Source organism: Pseudopipra pipra, chromosome 2 (assembly GCF_036250125.1).
Source record: "Pseudopipra pipra isolate bDixPip1 chromosome 2, bDixPip1.hap1, whole genome shotgun sequence".
Lineage (NCBI taxonomy): Eukaryota > Metazoa > Chordata > Aves > Passeriformes > Pipridae > Pseudopipra > Pseudopipra pipra.
Genome location: NC_087550.1, coordinates 25,988,856 through 26,015,812, shown reverse-complemented (window position 1 = coordinate 26,015,812; position 26,957 = coordinate 25,988,856). Strand labels below are relative to the sequence as shown.

Here is a 26,957-nt window from a genome sequence, read left to right as displayed (position 1 = left end):
GTTGAAAAGTTGAAAATCCAAACATGAGGAAAATAGTCTGACTGCTGTTTTTGTGTAAGGAAAATGATTTTTACTGTGAGACACATCCTCTGTACTACCATTGAAAAAGAATGGCTATTATCTCTGGAAACATAGGGCTGCCTTTTAGAAAATACTTCTCCTTTCAATTATTCTCCTTCTTGCACTTTATTTCAATCTTATATAATGGATTTGAACAATCTCTTGAGTTTCAGACCTGGCTCTGTTTTTCTCACTTTTGTCTTGGGTGCACTGCAATTCCTCCTGCATTTGGACTCGCTGCTGGCAGAGTACAGTAGGTGCTGTAGAACGGAAGCATAAAACTGAGCTGTTCATCAGGTCACAATATTTGAAACAACCACTTGAAAATGATTTAGTGAATTTCAGGTTGTGGTCTCGAAGTGACATAATGCTGGAAATCAGTTTGCCTTCCAAGTTCAGTCTTGAGCTTCCAAATCTGGCGGGAACTTAGAGATGGTATTAAGTCTCAGAGAGGCTCTTAAACTCTTTCATTCAAAGAGGCAACAATGAGCTAATGAAGAAGATATTGTTTTCCACCCTTCAGTGAACTGCTGAGATACAGGAAGGATATGAAAGAAAAGTCAGATTTTATTCTTCTGTTCTCCTGGAAGAGATCAAGACTTGTTTTATCACTTAAGAACACAAATAAGCCATTTCTGTCTCCAGTTATAGGAAACGATGTGTAATAGTTGTATGAAGATCAAGTTTTCTGCTTAGGGACTGTGTTCTGCATCAGGAAGAGCAGGCTGAAGATGACATAATATGGCATTTGCCATTGCTGACTGCCCAGGGGAAGAGTTAGAAAGTTCAAAGCACATGGTCCCTTTGTGAGAATGGATGTAATGCCTGAGTTTATTGGGAGCAGTAATACCACAGAAGGAATTAATAGGGTGGAAGCAAGGTGCGTGTTAGTACCCCAGATTTCCATCCACTATGTCTTTCTTTCAGCTCACTCATTACTGCATGGTTGGGGTTCAAATCTGTCTAGTTCTTAAGAGGCTAATGAAATCTAGCCCACATTTGTGGTGGCCTTGTGACTTTTTGTTTCACTCCTTATTCTTTAGCCTTAGTTACAGGTACATTTTTGACTCTTGCTGCCCCTGTCTGCTCTTTCAGTCCAGCTGTTAATAAATCACAGGTTTGCAGGTTGAGAGTGCACTGGTGGCCCCACCTACGCTTGCCTGAACGCTGTGCCTTCATCTTGCCCTGGCCTGGCTCCAGCCCCAGCCCAGCTCAGTCTGCCCACTGGCCTCTTCAGGCAGGTCCTGCCTGCTGCCGCATTCGTAGCCTACACTTTTTCCCTGATCTGTGCCTGTGCCAAGGCTGAAGGTCGCTGTGCTCAGTAATAAATTTTGGACAGAATACAGCTGACGCACACATTCTGTGCCCCTGACTCGTTCTGGGTGTTTGCAGGCCAGCGTATCCGAAACACTTTGCAGTGCAACCTTGCGCTGTGTCTCCATCGTTTGTTGCTTCGGGATCTTAATTACCAGATTTTTACTTGACGACAAGTAGTGGAAAGTGTGGCAGCATTGTGGAACTCAATAGCAAGATGAAGCTAAGTTTGGAGCCTTTGATTTCTTCTGGTTATGTAGTAAAACAGAGCATGATGCAACCACAGTTCACTGAGTTGCACGGAACTGCACACACAAGCGTTCTGTGTCTTGGACCCCCTGCCAGCTTACTCTGCTCATCCCCCTTGCATGGCACAGAGCACATGCACTCACTATTCTCATGTTGCATAGGCACTTAGCCTTTGGGTTTTCCCTTGTATGAGGATTAGGATTCCTATGAATGGCAGGCAGAAAGTGGTGTAAGGAAAAGGTGAAGGAGAAAGTGTTTAAAGCAGCAATTCTACATTTGTGCTGTAAACTGCTGATGGCTATCACCAATTTTTTGTTTTGTTTCTTTAGTTTTATTTTGTTTTCCTTAGGAAGTCCTAGAATGTTAGCAGTATATAAATCAGTATTTGATCTGTGTCTCTGGGACTTTTTGGATTATAAAAGTTGAAGTGCTTTTACCTTTGGTAACCCTCCAAGCTGCTTCTGTGTGCATGCTTGTGTTACACACGGGTAGAGGTTGGTGCAGGACAGGGTATCTGGACTTTCCAACCTGTGTGTTAGCCCTGTCCTGCTCCAAGTATTTAACAGTCATCAATAGACTAGCACTATCTGGGTGGTGTGTTTTGTGGCATTACAGCTTTTGATATGTCAGAGATACAGATATTTAATACATAGTATTTGTTTTCTGGCATTGTCCTGTGTTTCTGCATTAAAGGTCATGATTGGATGAGTTCGAGACTAACAGGTGTGCTAAAAATGGAGACCACCCCAAATTAGATCTGTTGGTGTTGTAATTATGCCATGATTGACAGGAGGGGGTGACTGGGGCTTTGTCCTAATCCACGCCTCAAATGTAAATGAGGAAGACTGTGATCCCTGTTGACATTTGTCTCTACTTGCCTAATAAATGGACTTATCACACTAATGATGACCAGCATGGGCAGATTCCCACACCAGGTTTCTGTAGTTAGGCCCTTTTTGCACTTCTTTTTCCTCCAAGCACTGATGTATTTTAGTGATATCTTGGGGCAAATACAGAAAGATTGGCCTTTATTCTGAAAATGCCTGAATTATCGTATATCTGTGAAAGGCAGTTCTGTGAAAATAATTTCTGTAATAATTCTGCTGACAGCAGGACAGTGTTAAAAGCAGCTTTGTAATTGATGCTGTTTGAAACTCATCTTTGGAGGAATGGGTCAGGCAGCTTCAGGAATTTTTAGAGAAGACGTGGTACAGCTTTTTTTTTGCAGTCTGTCCCGCTAAACTTAGGACAAACCACACATACTAGAATTGGAACTTTAGTAATGACATTAGTAAAAATATGTTAAATTTTTGGCAAAATTGGGTTTTGTGGTCCCACTACCCCTTGGTAAGCTGTAAGGTGCTATTTCAAAGGCATCCTCTGTGGTCTCCAGTTTTTTTGTTTCAGTATGTTTTACAAAACTGAGTCCAGGAGGGATGGCTTAAATGTTGTGCAAGCAGCTCTCTGTCTCTGCAAGGCATCAAGCACAGCTGTCTAGGATCACATTGTAAAACCTTTGTCAGCATGTGCCTACTGCCCTGTGCTTGGTGTTCTTGTAGTGGGAGATGGTCAGGATAAAGAGCTTTTTTGCTTTTTTTTCTGCTATATGAAAAATCTCTCTAGGTTTCAGCCTCAGCCTGTTCTCAGGGCAGGCTCAGCAGTGCAGCGGGTGAAGGTGAGTGGATGTGACTGGTCATTCTGGCTGTTGGAGTGGAAGGAAGCAGGGAAAAAAAGAGCAAGCCCTGCTGCTTCATCACTGTCTTCATGTCTCCTGCTGGAAACTAGTTTCTTCCCCAACTTTGCCCATGGCTTTCTCCTCCTGCTCTTCACTGTGGGAAAACATTTACTGAAGGTTAAGAAATGTGGTAGAATGGAGAAGATTATGGTGGAAGCAGAGGAAAGGAGGGAAACGTAAATGTAACATGTGCAAGAGAAGAAAAGAATGTGTGTACTGAGAAATTTCGATATACCTGCTTCCATCCATGTATAATGCCACAGTTCATGTAATGACCCTCCAGTTTCTGTTTTTCCAATCTGATAGAAGAACACAAGGTACTGAGCTTCATCATTTGAAGGGACTATATCAAGAAGAAAAAAATCAGTTCAAAAAAGTGAAAAAATAAGAATTAACTTTAGTTGCTGGCCCTACTTGATTTAGGCAAGAAGACTGATGCTGAAGGTACTTGTTGAATTAGATTGGTAGCTTATCCTGCTTTTCCCTCTAAAAAATATAATCTCTAAAAAGATGAGATGTACACAATTTTATCTGTTCACAAGAACCAGGTCATGTCCTTGGTGTGACACAAAGGAAAAATATAAATCTCTAATTTCATCCATTTCATCAGCACTGAACATAATTCTCAATGAACCATGTTGAGATTTTAAAATGGCAGTTCAGAAAAAAGAAATCAAAACCCAGCATGCCCGTTAGCTAAGAAAACTGAGGAATTACCTTCTGAACTGGATCCAGGTGATATTTCTATACTTCATTGGGTGTATAATGGTAATGTCATGCTGACATGAGCTGTACAAACCCATTCACCTTCATTTGCTCTAGTCCAGTTCAAGAAGTTACAAGTCCATAAAGCATCATCTCTGATGATCCAGTCATTTTATCCCCTGTTGTAAGAAAGGGAGGGAAAAGGAGGCTAGAAGGCAAAGAGTTAGATTAGGAGTAATGAATGCAAACTGGTTTAGCTCTAGAAGTCCCTGGATGGGGAGGGAAGGGAGTGTGTGTGGCAGGGAGTGATGGTTATCTGTAATAGCAGATTACAGTAGTGAGGCAGAAATGACCTTGCTTTGGTGGTTTTGTATCAACTGCAGCATTAGCACAGCTGCGAGGGATTGGGGCTGTAACTTTGGAGAGAAGGCGTGAATCTTCATGTGTGAGCTTTATTGGCTCTGCTTTGAAGTTATAAATCTGATGTCTTGGCAATCTTTAACCAAATCTTTAACCTCGATGAGTAACCAGTTTTCTTCAATAGAACGAACAGATAAGAGACAATCTGGTCTAGGAAAGTTGTCTTCATAAGTGATGAACAGGGTTTTGTTATGTGGGGTTTGCTTCAGTAGTTAGTGAAGGGCTTAAATGAGCTGATCATAAAGCAGTGTTCTGGAGTTGTGTGTCAGCAGCCCTTTGCCTTCTGGATAAAGAAATCTATTTTAGATAAAGAAATCGAACTGCAACAGAAATGCGCTGAGTAATCTGTTTATAGTCCCACTGCTTTGTGGCTCCTCAAAGGAACATGTGCTGCAGGAGCACATGTTTTGTGTGAACAGATGCCTGCTGGGTCCTCCCTTATGGCAAGACAGGCACTGAAGGACTTTGCTTTCTTCAGTGCTTACCAGGCCTGGTACACTCGTTCAGTAAGAAAACTAAACCCCTTCCTTCATGCCAATGGGTGGGACAATAGGAAAGAATAATAACTTCCTCTGTGAGTCTTTGACTTTACATCCACGTCTCTTGGAAGACAAAAATGATGAGTTAAGGATAAGCATGAGCTTTGTTTTCATCCACCCTGAATTTTGAACACACTGTCAGCCTTTCTCATCAGCATGTTTTGAAATGGTTTTAGTTTGTGTTATCTTTAGACATCCATTTTCTCTCTTCTACTTGATGTAGGACATCTGTCTCTGTTCATTTCAGTAAAGGTTCCCTGCTTATAATCTGATATTTCTCCTTGCCCCCATGTGTTTCTGCACTGGTAGTTAATAGTCCACATTATAATGTGAAAAGGTTGTTACTTATTTAAGATGTATACGGGGCAATGCATGGTGAAGTGAGACTCCTTGAAGTATTCATCTCTGAGAAAAAATTAATACTTTAAAGCATCAGTTTGTTCCATGAATGTCAGTAGCTGTTCCCCTGCCACGTCCAATTTGAGCTTTGCAACTGTTCGAGTATTTCCAGTTTTAACTCCACCAGGGAGTGGTGATTAGAAATCAGCTTGGTTTTAAGATTACTGAGGTGACTGTTTGACTAAGATGACAGTTTAGATTTGTTTCCTTCTACCTAGTCACAGGATGCGAGATATAGGTTACTGTGTAACTGGTTTATGACTTATCCCTGATATTAGCACCTCTTGAAAAACTCTTTGTGCAGCTGCAGCAGATGGTTAGGATAAGAGCTGAAGGAGATGGATCAGAGTGGAAGGCATCAAAGTGGGCACAGACTGTGCTTGTGCTAGGATGAGATACCAGAATATAAATATGACTTGAGCCTAGTGTTAAAATAACTTTTGCTGATTTCTTTTTTCCAGTGTATCCAATCAACACGTACATACTATCTGAATAATATGAAGTGATAAACTGACTTAAGTTTATGTATGGGTATTTTAAGAAGCTACAGAGGTATTGCTAAAATAAAATTTGCGTGTTAATGCTTAGTGTGTTCATTTTTCTTCCAGTAAATCGATGAGATAAAAGATTATTCCCATCTCACAGTCAGTAGGAGAAAGAGAAGAAGAAATTACTTGCTATATGTTGGCCTATGAATTGCTGGTGGAATTTGGTTGAGGTACTGGGACTTGCGGTGTTAGTAGATTCAGTCCTATAGTAACACTGTTAAGTGCCATAAAAGCCAACTGGAGAAATTAATCTTTTGTCCTAACACCTAATAATAGGTGTTCCTGTAACTGGTGGGATCTAGAGCCATCCCTACTTTGACTGGCTAGTTGAAATCTGCCCCACGTTGTAAGGCCCAGGGAGACACGACCGAGCCAGCAGTGGTTTGGACAAGACAAGAGGATGAGATCTTTCTGTTGATCTGAAATTTGAATTGTGCCATACAGCACAGGAACCCCAGCCATGACTCTCAAAATTGACTTATTTTTGATAGCATTTAATAAAGAATGAGTAAGTGGAGAATATTCAAGCTCTTGTTCCTATCAGGAGAATCCTTTTCTCTGTGAGATGTGAGGCCATATTGATGAGGTTATGTGGAGAAGCCTGTATTCCTCTTTCACAAATTCACTCCATAAGATTTCAGGAGATACATGAAAGACTCAGAGGTCTCTCCTTGCTTTCCCTTCCTTTCTCTCTTCATCCTTCAGGATAGAATAGGCCTGTCTTGGTATGCACCTCGCTGTCTTAGGCTTTAATCTGTACAGAAGCCAGGCTCAGGGAAGGACTTGCTTTCTCCTTAACTGCTTGGTGGATAATTGCCAACTGATAACTGTGTGAGATGTCACTCGTGTTTGTGAAGAGCTGGCTAATACTGAAGTATTTTTTCAGTCAGCAGGAGTCAGGGCTGATAGGATTAATGACGCTGCATCCTATCTAGCACCTCTTTTTTTTTTTTTTTTTTTTTTTTTTAAGGCTACACAGCTTGGAGAAATTAGAAGCAGAATTTGTAGCCATGTTCACATTAGAAGCTTTGAGTGGTTCTTGTGGAGTTCCTTAACAATTAATTATAGTGACAGATACTATACGTGACCCTCTGATACATAGAATCTGAAATCCTTGTTTCGACAGCAGCACTGCACAACGTGGGTGTTAGCTTTGTGCATTCAAGTATGAAAGTATGTGGTGGCTAAAGAATTTTCTTCCCAAATATTCCTGAACTTGGCCAGCGTTAATGATGCTAGTAGGACCAGTGAATTAGTCTATTGTATTGGTTCTAGCTATTCAGGAAGCGTGATTAGCAATCCCACAAGTGGCATAAAAAGTGGAGTACCTTCTGTTTTTGAAGCTGCAGATTGTTTATTAATTGAGGAAGGAATAACAGCGATGGGTAAATGTGACCATAGGAAAAAGGAGTATTGTAACAATATCTGTGAAGTATAACTAACATAGCTGTGCTAATTTTACTTGCTTGTTTTAGATCATACCCGCAGTTCAAAACTTCACTTGTTTTTTTCTGTTAGGCAATAAGATCCCTCATTTGTTTAGGCTTCATTTATAATGGATATTACAGTAAAGGCACAAGTTTATCATGCATGTAATGAACTGATTTTATTTTAACAGCTTTTTCAGGTTGATATAAAATGGGAAACTAACACAATTATTCTGTCTGTCTAAACCTGGTTAAACCTTGGTTGAATGAAAGTGGGAACTCTGTTGTGTGAATTTCAGGTGCTTTTTGTTGGTATTACAAAGAGAATGGAAGAGGCAAAGACCTTTTGTTGCAAACCTGTTTTGCACTGTGGAGGATGGCAGGCATGTACGTGGAAACGTTATGTTTGGTTTTACAGTGCTTGCATTATTTATGCAGTATTCAAGGGGGATAGGCTTACAACCCTTCTGGCTGATACATGGTATTATTGTAAGATCAGAAAGTAAAAATGGCAAGTTAATGTCTTCTTGCCTTTTACTTCTGAACCTTTAATAATGCAAGTAGGTAATTCTTGGATTTTTTTGGTGGATTTGTGGACCTTAGAGGGAAAATGTACTCAAAGTTGGCAGTATTCTCAGTGATAAAGTAACTGCAATAAATATTAATAAACATGGGAAAGCTGTTGCCTCTTTCCAACTTTAGTTGTTCTTTGCTTTGTCACCTCCTCTATTTGTATATAAAGGTGTTTACTATGGTACTTTATGTTTTTCTAATTGTTTGCTTTTCTCTTGTTTCAGAACAGAGAGCTCCAAATTATGAGAAAGTTGGATCATTGTAACATTGTCCGATTGCGCTATTTCTTCTACTCTAGTGGAGAGAAGGTAAGAATGAAAAACAAAGCAATACCTTCTGGTAACCATCTAGGGTATAAGTGAACTGTTAGAATTTCTAGAGACGAGTGTGAAGACAACATGATAACATAGAGCAAATGCTATAGTGGTGCCTCAACAGGTCAAACTGGAGCAGATGTGTTTCAGTATGGAAGTGTGTGGTCCATAAGGAGTAGAGTTATTAGTATAACACAACAGTAGTGCAGCAGATTTGGATATGCAGTTTAGATTTAAAGCATTTATTTGACTTTTCACAGACCCAGCCCCTGTATGCTCTTGTTCTCGTGCATCTGTTCCACATACAGGTTGAGTTTCAACGCCCAGAGGAAAGAATAATGTATGATCCTGTGATTGTAGCATTTGTCAGAATGCTTATGCTCCAGAAGAAGGAGCAACTACCTGGCTTTAATAAATCTCAAGAAATAGACATTGCCATTTGTTTTCTGTCCAAGTTTAAAAATTCCTTGGGGTTTTTAAGAAGGGGTCACAAGGTTTAGTTTCAATGTGAAATTATAACACATTCCTTGTCTAAGTATGTATCAGCATTTTACGAATCATAGGATAATTCAGGATGAAATGGACTTCAAGATGGCATCTGGTCCACCCTTATGCTTAAAGCAGGATCATCCATGGAGTAAAAAAAAAAAAGTCTTTCTGTCCCTCATGGGAGTTAATGCAAGCTGTGAGGTGAGCTAGATGACCTTCTGAACTTCCCCTAATCTTTCTATATATTGTTATAAATATGTATATCATTTTTTATATAATTTATATAAATGCTACCATTTTTTAATTTTTTAAAGCAGATTACATTCTTAGTTGTCTTAAGATGCTGGTGCACATACACTGTCCACAATGCTGCAAAGGGCTGTATATGAGAGCTGATAGCTACTGACAGGCTATTAACTGCAGGTTAACAAAGTGGGTCGACATAATGGGAGAGGCAGCCCACCCACTTCATGGTGTTTGGAGCCAGAAAAGGAGCTGGTATCTCCAGGATAAGTTGCTGGTGACAGGTCACTGCAGTCTTGTGCAGGGCACAGAAAGATAATTGGAAGACCTCTGCTGTTACCTCTCTGAGGAGTGGTTTGAGGGGGGATCTGGCTCTGTGCCTTGTCTGTGCCTATGGAAAGCTTGCAAAACCTCTTCACAGGATTTGAGAAATATGGTTTAAATTTTTTCATTGTTTTTTTGATCAATCCTTCCCCTTCCTTACATGCCCTTGCCTGGTAATAGCAAGCATTTTCAGTGTTGTATGGCTGTGGCTGTTTTGCTGGTAGTGCAGTGTAGTTTTTTAGGCTGTATTTTGTTCATAACTAGAAATTCCTCAAGCAGCATGAGAAATTCCTCCTTCAAACAGTGGAAGCATTAAAACCGCTCAGAACATTGTCCCAGTAGCCTTTGTGTAACAGTAGCTTGAAAAAAATTGTTTTGGAAATCTTTGACTTGATGTTGAGCTTGAGACTGGATTTACCATTCTGCAAAACATAAACGTGGCTGATTCTTGGCAGCACTAGTTTTGCTTTTAAAACTGCAGTCTGTATCCGTGGCCAGTGAATCTTAATACTTCAGTGAGAGGTTTTTCTTTCATGTTGCTTTCTTCTCTCTTGATGCCTCTACTCTGTGCCTTTGAGATTTCCACTGCTACCTTGTTGCAAAATGGGACAAATGTGAACCAGTCCCTGGGGCCAGTGCACACCCAGCAGAACGTCAGCAGTGTAACGTTGCAGTTCAGGTTGCGAGGTCTCTTGCAGTTCAATACAAAAAGATGCATAATTGGCTTGCAGGTATTGCCATGTAGGTGGCAGCATGTGAAGATAACTCAGCAATGGCATGCATGACTCCTGCCCTTTCTTGCAGCTCTCAGGAGACGCCTGCAGAAGAAGCTGTAGGAAACACAAGCTGAGTGTTAGCACAGCAACTTGCCAGTGCTTTTCCTGTGTGGGCTATAAGGCCTTAACTGGTTGCCATTCTGGTGGCAGACTGGTACTCCAGGAGGAAGAGAGGGCTGGAGTTTGCTGTTTGGACAAAGGTCTAAACAGCAGTGTTGTTGGTGTTCTGAAGCTCATCTGGGAGGGAAGAATAACATTTCTTATCATATTTTTGTCAGTTTGGGAAGCAGTAACATCTTTTCTTTTGTATTACCCTCAAAGTCAAACTGGCCCTTTAAGGATTAGAGAAGGGAGAAAAATGTCCCATCTGGTAACCAGGAAGGGCATGTAGGGAGCAGTTGCTCCCTACAACTGGATGATAGGTACCCAGAACTTTATATAAACTGATTATTGAAGCCAAGTGCAATGGGAAGAGTAATGTAAAAATCCAGGGAATGTATAGCAGAAAATGCAGCAGCATAGTGGTGACTGGGGCTTGCAATTGTTATCTGTCTTCATGAGGAACTTGACAACTGTCTGCCTTAATCCATGTTTGTGCTAATTAACTAAGTCTAACAGTGAGTGCAAAATCTCAGAGGTAACGATTATACTGCTGATCTCATTAATACATTTTGATACTTATATATCAGGCATTCTCTTGCATAAAGGTTTTCGTACCACTGTGATTACTCCACCTGTTTGTGTTGCTTAGACTTCTCCCTTCTTCCCTAGTGCTTGACACTGGAATCTCCAAGCCCAGAGACTTTTCTTTCTTTGTTTTCTGGCCAGTATCTGAGAAGCTTAAATCTGGTCTTGATTTAGAGGTCCCTCAAAGGATTTCTCCAAATCCAGTCAGATTCAAAGAGGCTGGCACTCTTTGAAAGCCATGTGCCTAACAGTCATTTTAGTTCGTTTTAATCACTAGATATTATTAGACACTGGGCAACCTTAAAACTGGCATTATTCTAGCAAAACAGGGGGTTTCATTCTTGATCAGAAAACAAAAAGTATCAAGTAGAAAACTAATTCTAAAAAACACTTGCTAGTCAGACTATTCCTTAGCTGCATCAAAGTTGTACACCTAGTTTGTAGGGATTTGGAGCTCTCCGTTAGCTGTTTCTGGGGGCTCTCTGTGGAATTGGTTGAAGTGTTTGAGCTCCTTAACTTTTTTTCTCCCTTTATGATGAACTGTCCTTTTTATGTCTCCCATTTGCTTAAACTTTTTTCCTGCTTTTGCCAAATGCCGTCAAGCCTTAGGAACATGGAAATCTTGTATTAAACATGGCTTTGACTGATTTCTTCTCCTTTGTTTTCTGTTACTGGGTGGCTCCCTCTTGTCTGAACATCTTTGAATTTGTATTGCCTTTATATAGGTATATTCTCTGTGTGTGCATGTGTATATTCACTTAAATGCATACACAGAGATATATTTATACCTTTGTGTGTATATATAGACATAAAAATTGTTCTGAGAACTGACTGCATATTAATCGTGTTTGACTAATAATTTCTAGTTTAGAAGAGCTCAGAGAAAGCACATAGTATATATTCATATGACAGCTGACAGCCTTGGCATTCAAGTTGCTTCTGTAAACTATTTCCTTCTCAATTCTTTGGAGGTTTACGGATGTTTGTCACACCTGTTGGATAACCCAGTTTTTTCAAAAGCCTTTTCCTTAATGAATTTGCCAGAGTAGATTCTAATTTCCTTTTTTTTTTTCTGAGGCTGTATGAGATATCTGGCAGAAGGCACTGTCTTTCATACCTGTAATGTGCTTTTTGTTAGTCCAGAACACGTAATTACACCTGGTGGAATGAACCAGAGGTGAGGAAGAACAACCAAATAGTGGGTTGAGTTGTTGTATGAAAGATTCTCCTGGTGGAAATAGTCACAAGTGTTTTCCGTGCTGAATTTCTGTGATTTGTAGTTTTCTAGGTAATTCTTGGAGAAAATGGGGAGGATTTTAGGGCTGACCAGCTCTGCTCTTTGATATTGGTTTTGACATTATGCCTTAGGGTAGGGTCTTGAACAAGATGCTTGGTTTGCCTGCCAACTTGCCACTTGGACATCAGACTGTATTAGGAAGGCATATATTTCTTGGTTGACTTTTGCTAAATTTCCTTAATTTCAGGGACTGACTTGCATTTAGCATGGTACAAAATATAAGTGTTGATGTCCTGAAGCAGGGGGAGATGGTCTTGCTGCCTGTCCTTTTTAGCCTAATTCTTCTCAGAACCTTTTGAGCCATGTTCCAAGGTAGGGCTGATGTGAACATAGTGAGTGATTCCTCTGGCTCCTTTGCTAAGATGGTTTATAGACTGACCTAACTTCTTAAATCAGTGGCTGTCGAGTAAAATTATTCAGCTGTGTAAAACCTGAAATGAGTTTTCAATTCCCATTTTTTTTTCCCCTCTCTATTTCTGGTTTAGATCTTTGTAATATTTCATAACTGTCACATTTCCTTGTGTGGATATTTTTGAGTGTTTAATAAGACTGATTGATCCATATCCGTGCCCAAAAGAGGATGAGAAGTTACTGGAGGGATTTATTTCTGCATCAAATCATATAAAAGTAAAGTAAATAAAGTTTTTGTTGAGTAATTGCATCTGTGGTTATGTAACTTTTGTTTTTCCTCATTGAGGTGGCAGAATTCAGAGGAGTCAAGCAAAGCATATATGGAAGCACAGAGTGATCACAAATAGGCAATATGCTGACTCTTTTTTGGAGGCTGAGCTGGCCCTTCTGCATACTCTAATTGATGTCTAGTCTTATGTAGCCTTAGCTATAAGGGCATGTAGCCAAAAGTCCATGAAGACTCAGGATGGAAATTTACTCCCCTAGACTTAGGCTGAAGTTTAAAATAAACATAGAGGACATACACACTGAGCTGCATCTCTAAGCTACTGTGCACTATCTCGTGTGCTCTGGCAGCAGTGTTTTAAACTGCAGTGAAGAAGTTTGAAAGAAGGGAGCAACTGTCTGATTTGCAAGTTTTTGGTTTCTCTAGGTTCATATCCCTGTTAGAAAAAGACATATCCTCCACCTTCAAAGAGGCAGGAATGTCATCATTCTTTCTTGCAGGAGTGTTCAGATGAGTTGTCCTGTAAGTGCCGTCCATTCTTGTTCCCTGTTAAAATCGGAACAATTTGGTTTCTTAACTGGACTTAAAAAAAAAAAAGTTACTGTTTAGAAAGTTCAATTAACAGAGCTTTGAGCCCAATTTTACATTGCCAGAGCTTGTGTGAATGTTTTGCACCAGGCTAGTAATGTGCTGAAGGGCCATCCCTAGAGATGAATTTAGTCACTACCATTCATTCAATCCTTGGCAGATCTGCTGTGCTGTCAACAAAGGAGCAATTAATGCCAATTATGAGGAGTTTTGTGATGTTGGTATCTCTGTAGTCCTTGCCTGAGGCCTGCCAAGCTCATTTCAAAAAGGGCACCAGTCAGCAGATAATGATTTATCAGTTACTGCTGTTAGGGCTCACAACATGCTGGGAATTTCCTTAGTTGTAGTTATGATCAGTCTCTGGTTTTGAGTAGGTTGTGTTTTTAGAAATAGCAGTTTTGTCTGCCTCTGGTAGGTCTGTGCAAGAGCAGAGTAGGCAGCAGAACCTCAGAGTGGTAGATGCATGGAAATAGGAAGCTCTGTGATTTCTCTCCAGACCAGTGAGCCATCCAGTACATCTGACTGGTCACTTTCTGTTCTCAAGTCATTCCTCTATCAGCTCTAGCTACTGCTCTCATCTTCCCATGTTGGATGGCCATCAGGAAAGCAGTTTGTATTGCTTATCCTGAGGCAGGCATATAGTTTGAACCATTATTGTGTAATGTCTTGCCTAGTTTGGATATATCCTGATTCAAAAATTCCTACTCAGTCTGGAAGGTAGCGAACAGGCAGGAAAACAGTGGATGTCCAAACACCGCTTTTTGTTTTCATGGCAAGGTATGCAGGACAGTCCAGTGATCCCAACATCATTGTCAATTTTCATCTTCCAACAGACTTTTTGCCAGTTTATGGCAGAGTCTCTGCTTGAGAGCTGTGGTTCAAATATCCACAGATCACCCGTGTCAAAGATGATAAATCAGTCCCGCCTTTTAGATGTTGGGTGGATGTTTCTGACTTCATAGAAATTATTTCTCCTTGAAAGTACAACTATAAGCTTAAAGACTTTATAGGGCATAAAATAAACAAGAATCATCAGGGATTCCCAAATTCTTTCAATGTGTGACCTTTTCCTTTACAGTAGCCTCTCTTTAGAGGGGAAAAATAGGACAGAAAATGTCTTTTTTTTTTTAACAACAAGGAATGTCTTAGTGCATCATCTAAGAACCTGGACTCTTTCAGTGATCAAAAGTAGATAATGTTAACCAGTTGTCTTTGAACAAGACCTGGGAAAGTTCTTTAAATATGAATTATATTTGGAGGGTTGACTTCTGGCCTTATGCTGCCATCACAGCTGACCAGGCTGGCAATTCCTACATAACATGACTGTGCTATGCTGAGGAGTAATGAGCATTACAGAACAGTTTAGTAAGGTTTGATACGTAGGTATAGGAACAGAAGTCTTGGGACAGATCTTAGTTCTCCAACTCAGTCATGGACATTGAGGGATTAGGAAAGGAGATACTTTTCCCAACATTTGTGGTACTAATAGAAAATATCGGTATCTTTCTGAACACTGTAGTTGAGTCTTCAACTGCTCTTACCCCCCGGATTTATCTGTGTGAAACTGCAACTGTATCTCTAGGCATACAGTCTCTATATTTTGGCGGCAGCTTCAGCTCTGTTTTGAAATAGATGTGGTTGTAAACTGCAAGTAAAACCAGGCACACGTGGCCACTGGATGTCACCATTCCTTTATACAAATAAGGTCAGCTAGCACATGTTTTGCATTTTCAAATTTTTCTAGTTATCATGGCTACTGGGTATTTAGAGTATGAAGGCTGCAAATTTTTGCCTTGTCTTTGAATGCATGTCCAAAGTCTTTGTATTTTTAACTTACAGTGTCAGTCTTCAAGATAAGGGAAGGAGGGTGGGTTTCTCATGGTGCCTGATAAGGGGATGTGAAGTGTGTGGTGGTTGTAGCTTTGAGAAAAAGTAAAATAGCCCTTTTTTGAATCTGGGACAAAAACTATGTGACTTTGGACCTCCTGTGTTGTCTAAATGTAGATGCCTAAGTCAGGGTGAAGGGCATATTTTACCTCATGATGACACTTTGGTGTTTAAATAATGCACTCTCAAAAAAGGCATAGTCCACATGAAATGCTAAAAGGCATTTTCTTGCATTCCAGCTTAAAGGTAAATCCTTCAAGTTCTTTTTGACAGAACCCTTGTGTAGCTGCCATCCTGTCAGTAAGAGCTCTGTGTGCAGTACCTACCTCTGAAACATCATTGGTGGGGTGCTGTCATATGGTAAAGAAAACATGATTCCCTTTAGTAAACTGGCTGGCTTGTTTACTTCATATAGTCCCAATACTGATGCCTTGGGACAATTTTAATAATGAGAAGCGCATCTTTGAGGCATATTACTTAATTTTAAGCTAATTGCTTAAAATTAAGTCTGTGTGCTTTTAGCTTGAATAGGCAAGTAAAGTGAGTTTTTTCAGACTGCAATTAATTCCACATTTATTTCTCCAAATGCAAAGTTAGTTAGAGTCCTGTTCATCTTCTCTCAGTTGCACTCATACAGCTGGTCATGTGGAGTCCATCTAAAAACTAGCAAAAACCCGCCCACAAACCACACCAGAATCACCACACTGTTACTGATCTGCCAGGAGATGAAAACTGAAATGAGCATGTTCATCACTTTTTCCAAATGCTGACCAGTAAATTTAGTCACCCTAGAAGAAAGAGCACCCAGAATAGTTTTTTAACCTTTTTATCCCATTACTTGACGCTCAGAGAAATTTTCTTTAGATTCCAGGTTGGCCTTGACAGTTCAGGAGTACTTTATCATCTTACTAGATGCCGACATATTCTTCAGAGTATGATTTTGCCTTTTGCTGTCAGGCTGGTGTTTGGCACATATGACCTCCCTGGCTTCTCTGGTCACGTTGGTAGTTGGGCTGTGACTGACTAATGTTAATTGGGGCTTTATGCACACACATTGTAAATTTAGTGTGTGTCTGATACATGAATAAAAGCTGGTAGAAAGCACTTAGGATCAATGTGGGGTTTGTTCAAGTAGGGGATGATCATAGAGAAGGAATATTTGAACTTTCCCTGCAAGGAACAATGTAGAAAAGTGAATCTTTGAATTCAATAGCTATTGATTTATTTTAATTCAATAGCTGTTTCTTTATATTGGCCTCAATTAAGCACAACTGGATGGTGCTTAAGACAGATTACTTGTGGGGACTGAAAGAGAGATTTTTAAAGTGGGGTTTGAGACCTCCATGCATCCTTTCCTGTATCAGTAAGGCAATGTTTTCAATTTCACTCAGTCCTCAGCCACATTATGCGTAATGCTCATGTACTACAGTAGTTCTTTCATCGTGTTTTGTCTCCAATTTCTGGCTCAAGGAATAAAATCAGGTTGCTAGAATGTTTTAGTTCTTCTGTCCTAGTCTTTCTCATGCCTCTTACTATGGCATAGGTTGTATTAGTATTTTCTTGTATGAAGTATTTCCCATCAAAGTGAAGTGGTGCCTGAATTGTAGGTTCTTGAGAGGCACAGAGCGGTTTGATGGCAAAGCAGTGGTTATTTTGCTGTGGTTCATTTTGGAGCAGTGTTTGTCAACTGAGGATTTATCTGCCAAGTGACAGAAAGCAGCTTCTAACATTTGGTGCAATTGCTGGTACATGAGCTGATTTGCTGAAGTCAAAATCCTAATGAAATACATTGATTCTATATTTCAGGATCTGGCTTTCTGTCCTCCCCCTTTTTTATTTTAAAGAGTACATGGTCATAATCTTAGCAGCAAGCACAGGAGAACATGGATGGACATAAACATTTGACCTGCTGATGAAAGCTAATAGTATTCAGTCCCAAGATCTGTAAGGAGAAGTGAGTTATTTAATGACATCTTGTGTTTGCTTTCTGTAACTTATATGCTGCAGTCTCCTCTGGACTTCTCTGTTCTCTGTAAGTTGTTTCAGAGATACTTCTGACAGTCAGGTTACCTTGGTTTGTTCCCAGACCAGTTCTGAAACAGCAGTATGGAAACAAGTCACTTGTGGAATATGTGGTAAGGTTTCCTGTAATGGAAAGATAAGCATTTATCCTCCCAGTTGATCCTTGAGCAGTTGCCCTCATTTGGCAAGCTCTTTCAGCTAACCCTGTTTCCTATTGCAATACATCTGGGTCACTGGAAAAATATGTGTTTAGGAGGAATGCATGAGGTAGGCAAACCAGGTTACATCACCCTCAGGGTCTGTCAGGCCATGACTGCTTCTTAGCTTGTCCTGAATCTTATTCAGGGAAATCCAGGTAACTTGGATGTTACTTTCATCCAGTTCATGTTCAAAGAGAAGGATGAGAGGTCGTGAAAACTCTTTTCTGTGTGTTTATGAGCCCTGTGCTTGGTAACACCAGGAGGATGTTGGTCAAAGCACTTGCATCATCTTTGATTTGTTTAATTCATAAAGAGAACAACTGAAGTCAGTTGCATATGGTAGGAGTGGAATATGCAGTTACTTACATAGCCAACAGCATAAGCCTTGCATTTATAGAATCATAGAATCAACTGGGTTGGAAAAGACCTTCGAGATAATCAAGTCCAACCCTTGATCCAACACTGCTGTCGTTACTAGACCATGGCACTAAGTGCCACATCCAGTCTCATCTTAAAAAGCTCCTGGGATGGTGAATCCACCACCTCCCTGGGCAGCCCATTCCAATGTCTGATTACTCTCTCTCTAAAAAATTTCTTCTTTATATCCAACCTAAACTTCCCCGGCAGAGCTTAAGATTGTGCTCTCTTGTCCTACTGCTGGTTGCCTGGGAGAAGAGACTGATGCCCACCTGGCTACAACCTCCTTTCAGGGAGTTGTAGAGACTGATGAGGTCTCTCCTGAACCTTCTCTTCTCCAGGCTGAACAACCCCAGCTCCCTCAGCCTCTCCTCACAGGACTTGTGCTCCAGTCCCTTCACCAGCCTTGTTGCTCTTCTCTGGACCTGCTCCAGCACCTCAATGTCCTTCCTGAACTGAGGGGCCCAGAACTGGACACAGCACTCAAGGTGTGGCCTTGCCAGTGCTGAGTACAGGGGAAGAATGACTTCCCTGGTCCTGCTGGCCACATTGTTCCTGATACAGGAACATCAGTTCTTGCTAGTTGGTGAGGGAAAGGTATTCGTGTGCCTTTGTGTTCTGGTGGATAATGTGTGATAGACAGGATACTCAGGAGCATTGCCATGCAAAGCCCATGTTGATTGTTCAGGTACTGCGTGTAGCATCAAAACTCATAAGAAAAGCCTCATCTCTAAGATTCAGGTGCTCGAGGGTTTTTTGTGCTTCTGTCGTGTCATGTCATGCCATTGAATTTGTCCCATTTCCAGCAGAACATAAAAATGCAGGCACAAAAACAAGGCAAAGTTGGTATGAACTAAATGGACTTCTGTAATTGTCAAAACCCACTGTTGTGAAGTTGGATAGACAGGGTTTACTGATCACATGTTTTATTGTTTTACATGTCTCCTTTAGCTTGTACTACAAGAGGATAATGAAAGCACTATAATTTCATTTCTACTCTTTTTTTTCCCCTCTCTAATCTCTCATGTAAATCTTTTTGGTACATGAAACATGAATCCTTGGATAAAAGTAATCAACTTCAGTAACAGAGTACTCGGTGCAGTGACTTGTCACCGATATGATTTTCCTGTCTTCTAAGAGGCAAACATTCAGCATATTCATCAGGCTGTATCTACACTGAGTCAAACAGAGTCCATATTCATGAAACTCTTTTCTCTCATGGGTTACAGGTTGCCTTACCAGGCATAAGTTAACTTTGATTTTTTAGGACATCTATTTTCTGTATTTTGTACTTAAACATTGAAAGCTCTGACCTAAGAAGAGATGGTGGTGGATTTTTATTGGCTTAAAGTGAAAATCATGGAAAGAAGAACTTTCCTTGTTGCAGAAGGGAAAGTGCTGAAACACAAGTATGTTTTTTCTTGCATACATTTGCACCTGTGGAGTTCCAGAGCCATCTGGTATTCCCTCTGCACTGCTGGTAGTTGTCCCTCCTCATCCATTTCAAAAAGTTTATTCTCCAGCCTGGTATCCAGATGTCTTCACATTATTACTCAGTTCCTGGGATGGCACTGGGAGAAGCACCAGCATAGGCAGGGTTTCAGAGGCTGCTGCTCCTTCTCTATGTTACTGAAGTACCAGAAGACCAGATACAAGTTAGTGGGCCATTGACATTTTCTTAGTGCTGGTGCTATTAGCACTGTCATTTAAGCAATGATATTAAAAAAGAGCATCTTTTTGTAGGGAGGAGTGATGTAGGCAGGGCCTTGCAAGGTGACTTGGTCTATTAGGAGGTATTGGTAAGAGCTATTAAAATGTCCTCAAAATAGAAGCCTTTATTGTCAAATAGCGGTGAAAACAGATCTTGAATTCTGAGTATTTAACAACACACAAAACCAGCAGTGCTCTGTATATTGTGTATTCAAGGTGAGTATTTCTCTGTGTGCTACCATGTACCATTCCTTTACTCACTGGACACTGCTGCTCTTTGCTGTGACAGGACAGCAGAGCACTGTGAGAGTAACATGCCTCACTCTGTGCTTGAAGTGACATCTTAAGTCACAGTAGTGTTATTAAATCGCTGTAGATAAATGAGTTTTGGTTTTGGATGTTAAGATACATAGCCAGTGGATCTGCTGACAAGGACTCCAGTTGAAGAACTGGGAGTTCCATGCTGTTTCCATCTATGTAAAGTCTCTGTGTATTGTCTTTCACTATAGAAAGTTCTATCTGGTAATGCAGTGGGTGCAGGAGAGGTTACTTCTGGTTGATTCATCCAGCTTTCAAAAATAATTTTTCAGGTTGATACAGTTAATTATACCCATTCCCCAACATTAAATGTATTCACAGTCCTGATAAGATTTGCACAGAAGACTGCATTAAAATATCAGAAGTCTCTTTAAGACCTGTTTTACTACTGAAAATTCTCAGTTCTGCATTGAGGCACTATATGATTATAGTACTTTGTCATTTAAGTTCTCTTTGTTCCTTCTTTCCTTTGCTAATGTATAATAAGGTACTTTATAAGGTAACAAAGTACCTTATTATAAATCTACTTTTGTTGTTTCTGTGTTATGTTCACATGAACCTCTAACCTGATCCTAGATATTAAAAATTATACTCAAGACTTTGTTTTGCCATGAATAAGTTCATATGCTTAAGTTGGAGATAACTGGGACATCAAAATACATGTAAATGGAATAGTTACAAATGTTAACACTGGCTTACTGTCTACAAATGGTTAATTTGTATTATTAATCTCTTAATAGTTGGGAATTCAGTAAGATCAAAGTAACATTTCTAAAAGATGCAGGTTGTTTGAACCTTTTTGATGTGTTGTTGTCGGAGGCTGAGTTTGGGACTTTTCAGTTTGCACTTCTTGGGTTTTGGCAGGTAAGGGACTAATGAGTTAATAGGCTGCTTCAAATAATGATGCATGTTACCTTGAAATACTCTCCTGATGAAAATATTGACTGGGCAGAACAATTATATCCTTGTCCTATTTATAATCAGCGAATGAATGCCTTATGTTGGAAGTCATATTATATCATTGGACATCATAGTATCTCTCTTTCTCTGTGTGTATATATAAATATATATGTAGATATAGATATGTATAATTAACATGACCTTAATCATAAGTTTGACAAAAGTATTAATGCAGGAGTGCAAGGCCAAAATAATTTGTCAGCAGTTCACACTCCCACTAAAGGTGGGATTAAAATGTCCACAGCTTTCTCATGCTTTAGGTTTCACTGAATGTTTTAATTGTGCTTCATGCTTCAAAAATCTATTGCTGATTTTGTTTTTTTTCTCTATTCTCTTTCAGAAAGATGAGGTGTATCTCAACTTGGTGCTGGACTATGTTCCTGAAACAGTATACAGAGTTGCCAGACATTATAGTCGGGCCAAACAGACACTCCCTATGATTTATGTCAAGGTAGGTAACTGATAGATGTGGTTAGGTAAAGAAGGATTTAATAGAAACAGACTCTGGGGATACTCTTTTCTGACATAATAAGTTTTCTGAAATTTTTAAAAGCACATAAATCTTGAGGGAAGGAAAATTAGAATTATTAGTTTTTATGGTGAAGGAAGAATAGAGGATTGAGGCTTAAACAAGCACTCCCAATTTCTGACTTTGCATAAATCTTGGAAAGGGTGAGGGAGACTGGGGGGGGAAGTGTTTTGTTTTTGAAGCAGCTTAGAGACGGACAGCAGCTAGATTAGCAGCTTTCAGTTTCCTGAGATGATGAAGATATAATAGAACAAAGGTCAGGAAGTGAAAGAGGATGTCAGGAAGATGTTCCCTTATCTCTCATTTTCCCCTTTTCCTGGCATGAGTAAGAATTCATGTGCTTTTGTTGTGGGCATAAAAGGCATATTTTTGTCCCCACTTGGAGCTCATTGACTCTTGTCTTCCAGAGCTACATGGGCAAGATGCTTGTATGCACATTGTAGCTTTAAAACCGTACTCAAGTTGTCTACATCTTTTACACAATGCTTAAAATAAAATTTATTTTGCTGTCAAACGTGGGACCATCTGGGTCTCACAGTTCCTTTTTGTATATCGTGGTGACCACAATCCACACCCAAGTGAATGATGATATTTTCACCTGGCATTAACTTGTGAACATGACATCCAGGTAATATTAAATGGAAATTAGAGATAAATTTGCCTGATTCATATTGATTCTCCAGACTCCTCTTTAAAAGTGTAATTCTTAATGTGAGGGTTGGCTTAAGAAAAAAAACTTTAATTTGGTTGAAGGAAGATGAAAGTTAAGAAGTTGAAAGCTACAAATAGTAATTTTATCAGTAATGACATTTTGTGCCAGAACTATATGCATAAATTGCAAACGGCACGTCTCCGCAATAGCCAGCACCGGTGCCTGTTTTATAAGAAAGGACAGAATTTTATCATCCAGCAGTAACAATTTCTGTTGCAAGGTCACACTGTTTGCTCTGCTGGTGGAACAGCATGTCTTCAGTTTATATGCTACTGAAAAATCTGTTAGCTTAGCTTTTGATAAATTTTTTATATATGTTTTGTCAGTATTCTTGCCCTTATTGTTCTCCATTATGGGAACTTGAGAAAGTTGTCCTTACTTAAACTTTCGGAATAAAATTTGCTTCAGCTCTTTCATCTTGCAGGATGCTTGGGACTTCCCATTCCAGGTAACCTGGAAGGCTGTTCTTACTTTTCTGGCAAGGCAAGCCTTGCACATAATCCTGTATTTAAAAAGATCATGTTACCTCAATGTCATTAAGGGTTTTGCAATTTTCCAGGCATCTTGGCTACACAAAGGTCAGATCATACATATTTGTTCATTTCTGATTGATACCCAGGCAGGTAGAGAGCTGGGTAACAAACTGTTAAAAAAGCTGCTGGGAAGCTGTTCTAGTAATCTTCTGGTTAATTTTTATTTGTAATCTCTAATATGGTCTAAGGAATTCTTGGAAATTTTGGGTTTGCTATGTGGAGATGAAAGGCATACTTTCTAAATCCCACATGTGTTGACTTGACCCTTCAAATTAGAGCCGTCTTTTGCATTATTTTGCAATACTCTTGCACAATACATACTTAACGTGTCTAGAACAGGCAATTTGGAAAACGTGTTTGTTTGCTTTTCTTTGTGCAGAGTCGTGGTTTTCAGAAACAAGAATGAAAACCAGAGACCTAGAGCCAAAATTCAAGTTATTCTCTTTCCATTTCTATGTTTCCCGCCAAACCAGCAACAAAAAACAAGGGGGAGAGAAAGTGTGACGACAGAGATAGTGGTGAAAGTGAGGCAAACATGACCTGATACCAATATCTAGTAATTGCATGTGGTTTTATAGACAGTTAAAGGTGATTTGTGGAGAATGTGCTTAGAAAAGGAAAGTGTGGAGGTGCGTCTCTGGTGCAGTGTCCTGCCTATGGCTTGATTTTAACTGGAACCTTGTGGGGGCACAGCAAAAATAACAAATAACTTGGCAAGTAAGCCTTCTGTCAGCCTTAAAGCAGGGTTTCTGTGCCTTTAGGACTAGATGTGCTATACAGCCCTAATTGTATTCAGCACCTCTTTGTTATCCACAACCACAAGCCTGTAGCTCCAGCAGCTGGACATCCTCCCCTTGCCTTGTAATCTTATCCTGTGAAGTTCTTGGCTTTGTAACATCTCTTCTTGCTGTATTCTTCCTTGCTAAGGGGTTAGTCTTGGAAAGGGGGCAGAAGAAACTCTCCCTCAGCATACTTATTTGTTGTGCCTTGCATAAAATTATTCTGAGCATTTGGTTTTATTTGCCTTCTCTTGTTGTCCAGAGATCTGACTGTGTCCCCTCAGCACTGGGACATTCACTTCAGTGACAGGCTGAGACACTGTTCTTGTCTCTGGGCAACATTTAATATAACTTCATCTACTAAAGGGTTTTCTTTTGGCTCTTGAAGGGCAATTTTTTTCAGTTGTTTGGTTTGGTTTGGGGTTTTTTTTTCATAACCTGGAATACTTCATGTCTCTGAAGAGGCTGATTTATAAAGCAAACTGAAACACCTTTATTTTGTCTATGTTTTTTACAACTGCTGTTATTTATAAATGTTGGAAGACTGGCACAATTACTCTTTTGGCATTATGCTGAGTTTTGTAAGGACAGATGAACCACATGTGTGGGTATGTGGCACAGGGTAGGGAAAGTATGCAAATACCTTGTCCATCTTCATAGCACTAGTACACATCCAGTATAGTCTTTTCTGAGAGCTTTTGTTTTTCTTCTAATAAGAGTTTGTGCTAAACTAATTGTTTACCCCGTTGGACTCGTGTTTCTGTGTTCCAGTTGTACATGTATCAGCTGTTCCGGAGTTTAGCCTATATCCATTCCTTTGGGATCTGCCACCGGGATATAAAACCACAGAACCTCTTGCTGGACCCTGATACAGCTGTTCTAAAACTCTGCGACTTTGGAAGGTAAGCATATCTGTGGCCTGAAACCTGGTGAAGGGGTCTTCCTTCAAAGTGAACCTGGGTGCAACTTTGCCATGAAATCCTCTGTGTCCTTCAGAAGATCTTTATTTATTTGTAGCTTTGAAAGAGAACTGCTGATATTCTGTTTTCCCCTCAAAATGAGTTCGGGGTGGGAGGGTGGGGGGAAAAAGCTGGAAAAGGATATCAGGAGGGAAGGAGTTAAAATTCAAGCCTGTTATGTTTTTGGGTATTAGAAAAATAAAATAAATATGCAGTCATATAGGAAAAATACTACATCATGGAAAAATACAACCAAATACTGTAGCAAAGTGTGTATTGGGAAGAGAGGACAGGTGCAGTGGCACCGTATATTAAAAAGGCTAATGTTGCTCTTTATTAGTCTACTTGCATGTACACCAATTCACTTCATGTTGCCAATACCATAGAGGCTCAAAATCAGAAGCGGGACTTCCAGTTGAAGCTCTTGGATAGTGGACATCTGTATTCTAGTTTCTGATGGCACATTTATTTCCAGTGTCTGTTCAAGTGAGTCGCATGTAGAGTCCAGCCCCCATCTTAGAACTGATATAGAAATTCTGGAAACCCACACTGAGGCAGGAGACAGATTTCTCTCTTGCAAAGTCCAGTATTTAGATTGTACTATAACTTTGCAGACTAAAATAGGTAGGGTATACGTGGAAGAAGTCATGGAAGCTGCTGTTGCTAAATGCACTTGTCCATAGCGAGTAGGAATGTCAGATGGTGGTTATTCAAGCAGTGGTGCTTGAATATATTATTCCCATGCCTGGTGGCTTGGGAATCTCCTCCTCAGCTCTGCCTCACCAGTGTTGGAGCAAAATACAAGTCACACTGAAACTCAAAAATAATAATGCATTAAAAAGGTAGTATTTACTATCTGTTATCAGTGGGAATTTTTTAACTGTAATTTCTGTATAGAAAACAGAAAACTGAGACTTTTTAAAATGGATGGTAGGAGTCCTTCTTCCCTGAAGGCTGAAAGGAGTGTTTAAAAAGCTGAACACTAGATTTGACTGGCTTGCCCCTCTGCAGTGTTTGGTGCTGCTTAGTTAAATGTCATATTTCTGAAAGGGCAATTTTTGTTTTCCAGCTCCTTTTTTGTCTAATTTAATTGCTTGTTAATTAAGAAAGAAGTATAATATGTCCATACTCATGTTCCAAAAGTAATGTCCTCTCATAGTCCATTCTTTTCTTGGATTCTTTCAGCAGTAGTGGTTGAGGCAATACTGTAGGTATTTGTGGCTGATCTCTTGCAGTATAAATGAAACCTTCATGTTAATCATGAACCATTAACATGTGAATATAATGGCAAAGTTTATTTTCCTTTGTCTCCTCATACCCCTTTAACCTCATGCCACACTCCCTTAAATAGCAAAGAGACAGAACATTATGATGGAAATTAAAAAGCAACCAAACAAAAAAGCAAACTAACAACAACAAAAAACTAAACAAACATAAACCCTCCACTCACTTCCCGTGAGTATTCAGAGATTTTGAACCTTAAAAGTTAACTACATTTGACTGAACTGTTTTCTGTCCTCTTTGCCTTTGTAAACAAACCTTTGTATCTGGAAAAAGACAGCTGCCAGCCAAAAATCTGACCCTGTTTATCAGCTAGATTGTAGTCGGAATTTCCTTTGCGATGTCCAGTATAAGGAAGATGCTTGAGGGATTGGACTCATTTCACAGTGAATCATTGAGTCAGTGGTTTGCATCAGCTTAGAAGGACATGGTACTTCAGCATTTAGGAATTGGGAGTGGGTGAAGAGTGCCAAAGCTTGATGTTAGTCTGCACAGCAATATTGTAAAAATACTCATTACTGAAATGTTACCATTTCCTTTTCAGTGCAAAGCAGCTGGTTCGTGGAGAACCTAATGTCTCGTACATCTGCTCTCGGTACTACAGGGCACCAGAGTTGATCTTTGGAGCCACCGATTATACCTCCAGTATAGGTACGTGCATGTATTTGTTGAAATCCATCCCAACTGCATGAGTTTTTATTCGGTAGTTAAGTGTCAAGGTTTACAGAGATCTCAGATATAATCCCCAGGGACCGAATTTTGTTGTAAATGGTTAAGGACCACTTCTTAAAGAAATAAAAATGTTTTGTAGATGGCTGCTGTGATTTCTACACCTTTCAGGATTTCAGTGTCAATTACACTAGGAAAGGGACTTTTTCAATGTAGAGGGGAAAATCTGATTACGAAGTAGGAAAAAAATATCAGTGTAATTTTGCCATTTAGTTTAAAAGTAGGTATGAAATCTTAAGCCAGAAAAGCATTTGATGACTTCAAGTGTAAAGAATGACTATAGAAAATCAGTTACTGCTTCTGATATGCTATGATTTAGACACAATTAAGTCTGTGATTTATTTACTTGGCTTTTAGGAAAGAGTTTATGGGGGGGGAAATGTGTCCTAATGATTGCCTTTAAACTCTCCTTACAGTTTTACTATACTGTGTACAGCAGTCCTTCTAATTCAACTTGTTCTGCTAACTTTTGTGGTCTTTTAGTCATTAATTTGGAACACGAAGAAGACTTCTTTCTAATACCTGACACATAGCTGTGTCATGGAAATATTAGGCTAAAGATTTTGCTAGAGGACAGGTTTTCTTAGAGTAGAGTCC

The 26,957-nt window shown here is 39.8% G+C and overlaps 1 protein-coding gene across 2 annotated transcripts in view; it reads left to right on the top strand.

Annotated features, from left to right (window-relative positions):
* The window catches only part of GSK3B (glycogen synthase kinase 3 beta), a 155,257-nt gene that overhangs the window by 75,870 nt on the left and 52,430 nt on the right, over nt 1–26,957 (top strand). For both annotated transcript variants that reach the window (XM_064644465.1, XM_064644464.1), the window contains exons 3-6: nt 8,194–8,277; nt 21,179–21,289; nt 24,163–24,293; nt 26,176–26,282. In XM_064644465.1, the coding sequence (XP_064500535.1) occupies nt 8,194–8,277; nt 21,179–21,289; nt 24,163–24,293; nt 26,176–26,282 (433 nt within the window). The remainder of the gene's footprint in view (nt 1–8,193; nt 8,278–21,178; nt 21,290–24,162; nt 24,294–26,175; nt 26,283–26,957) is intronic.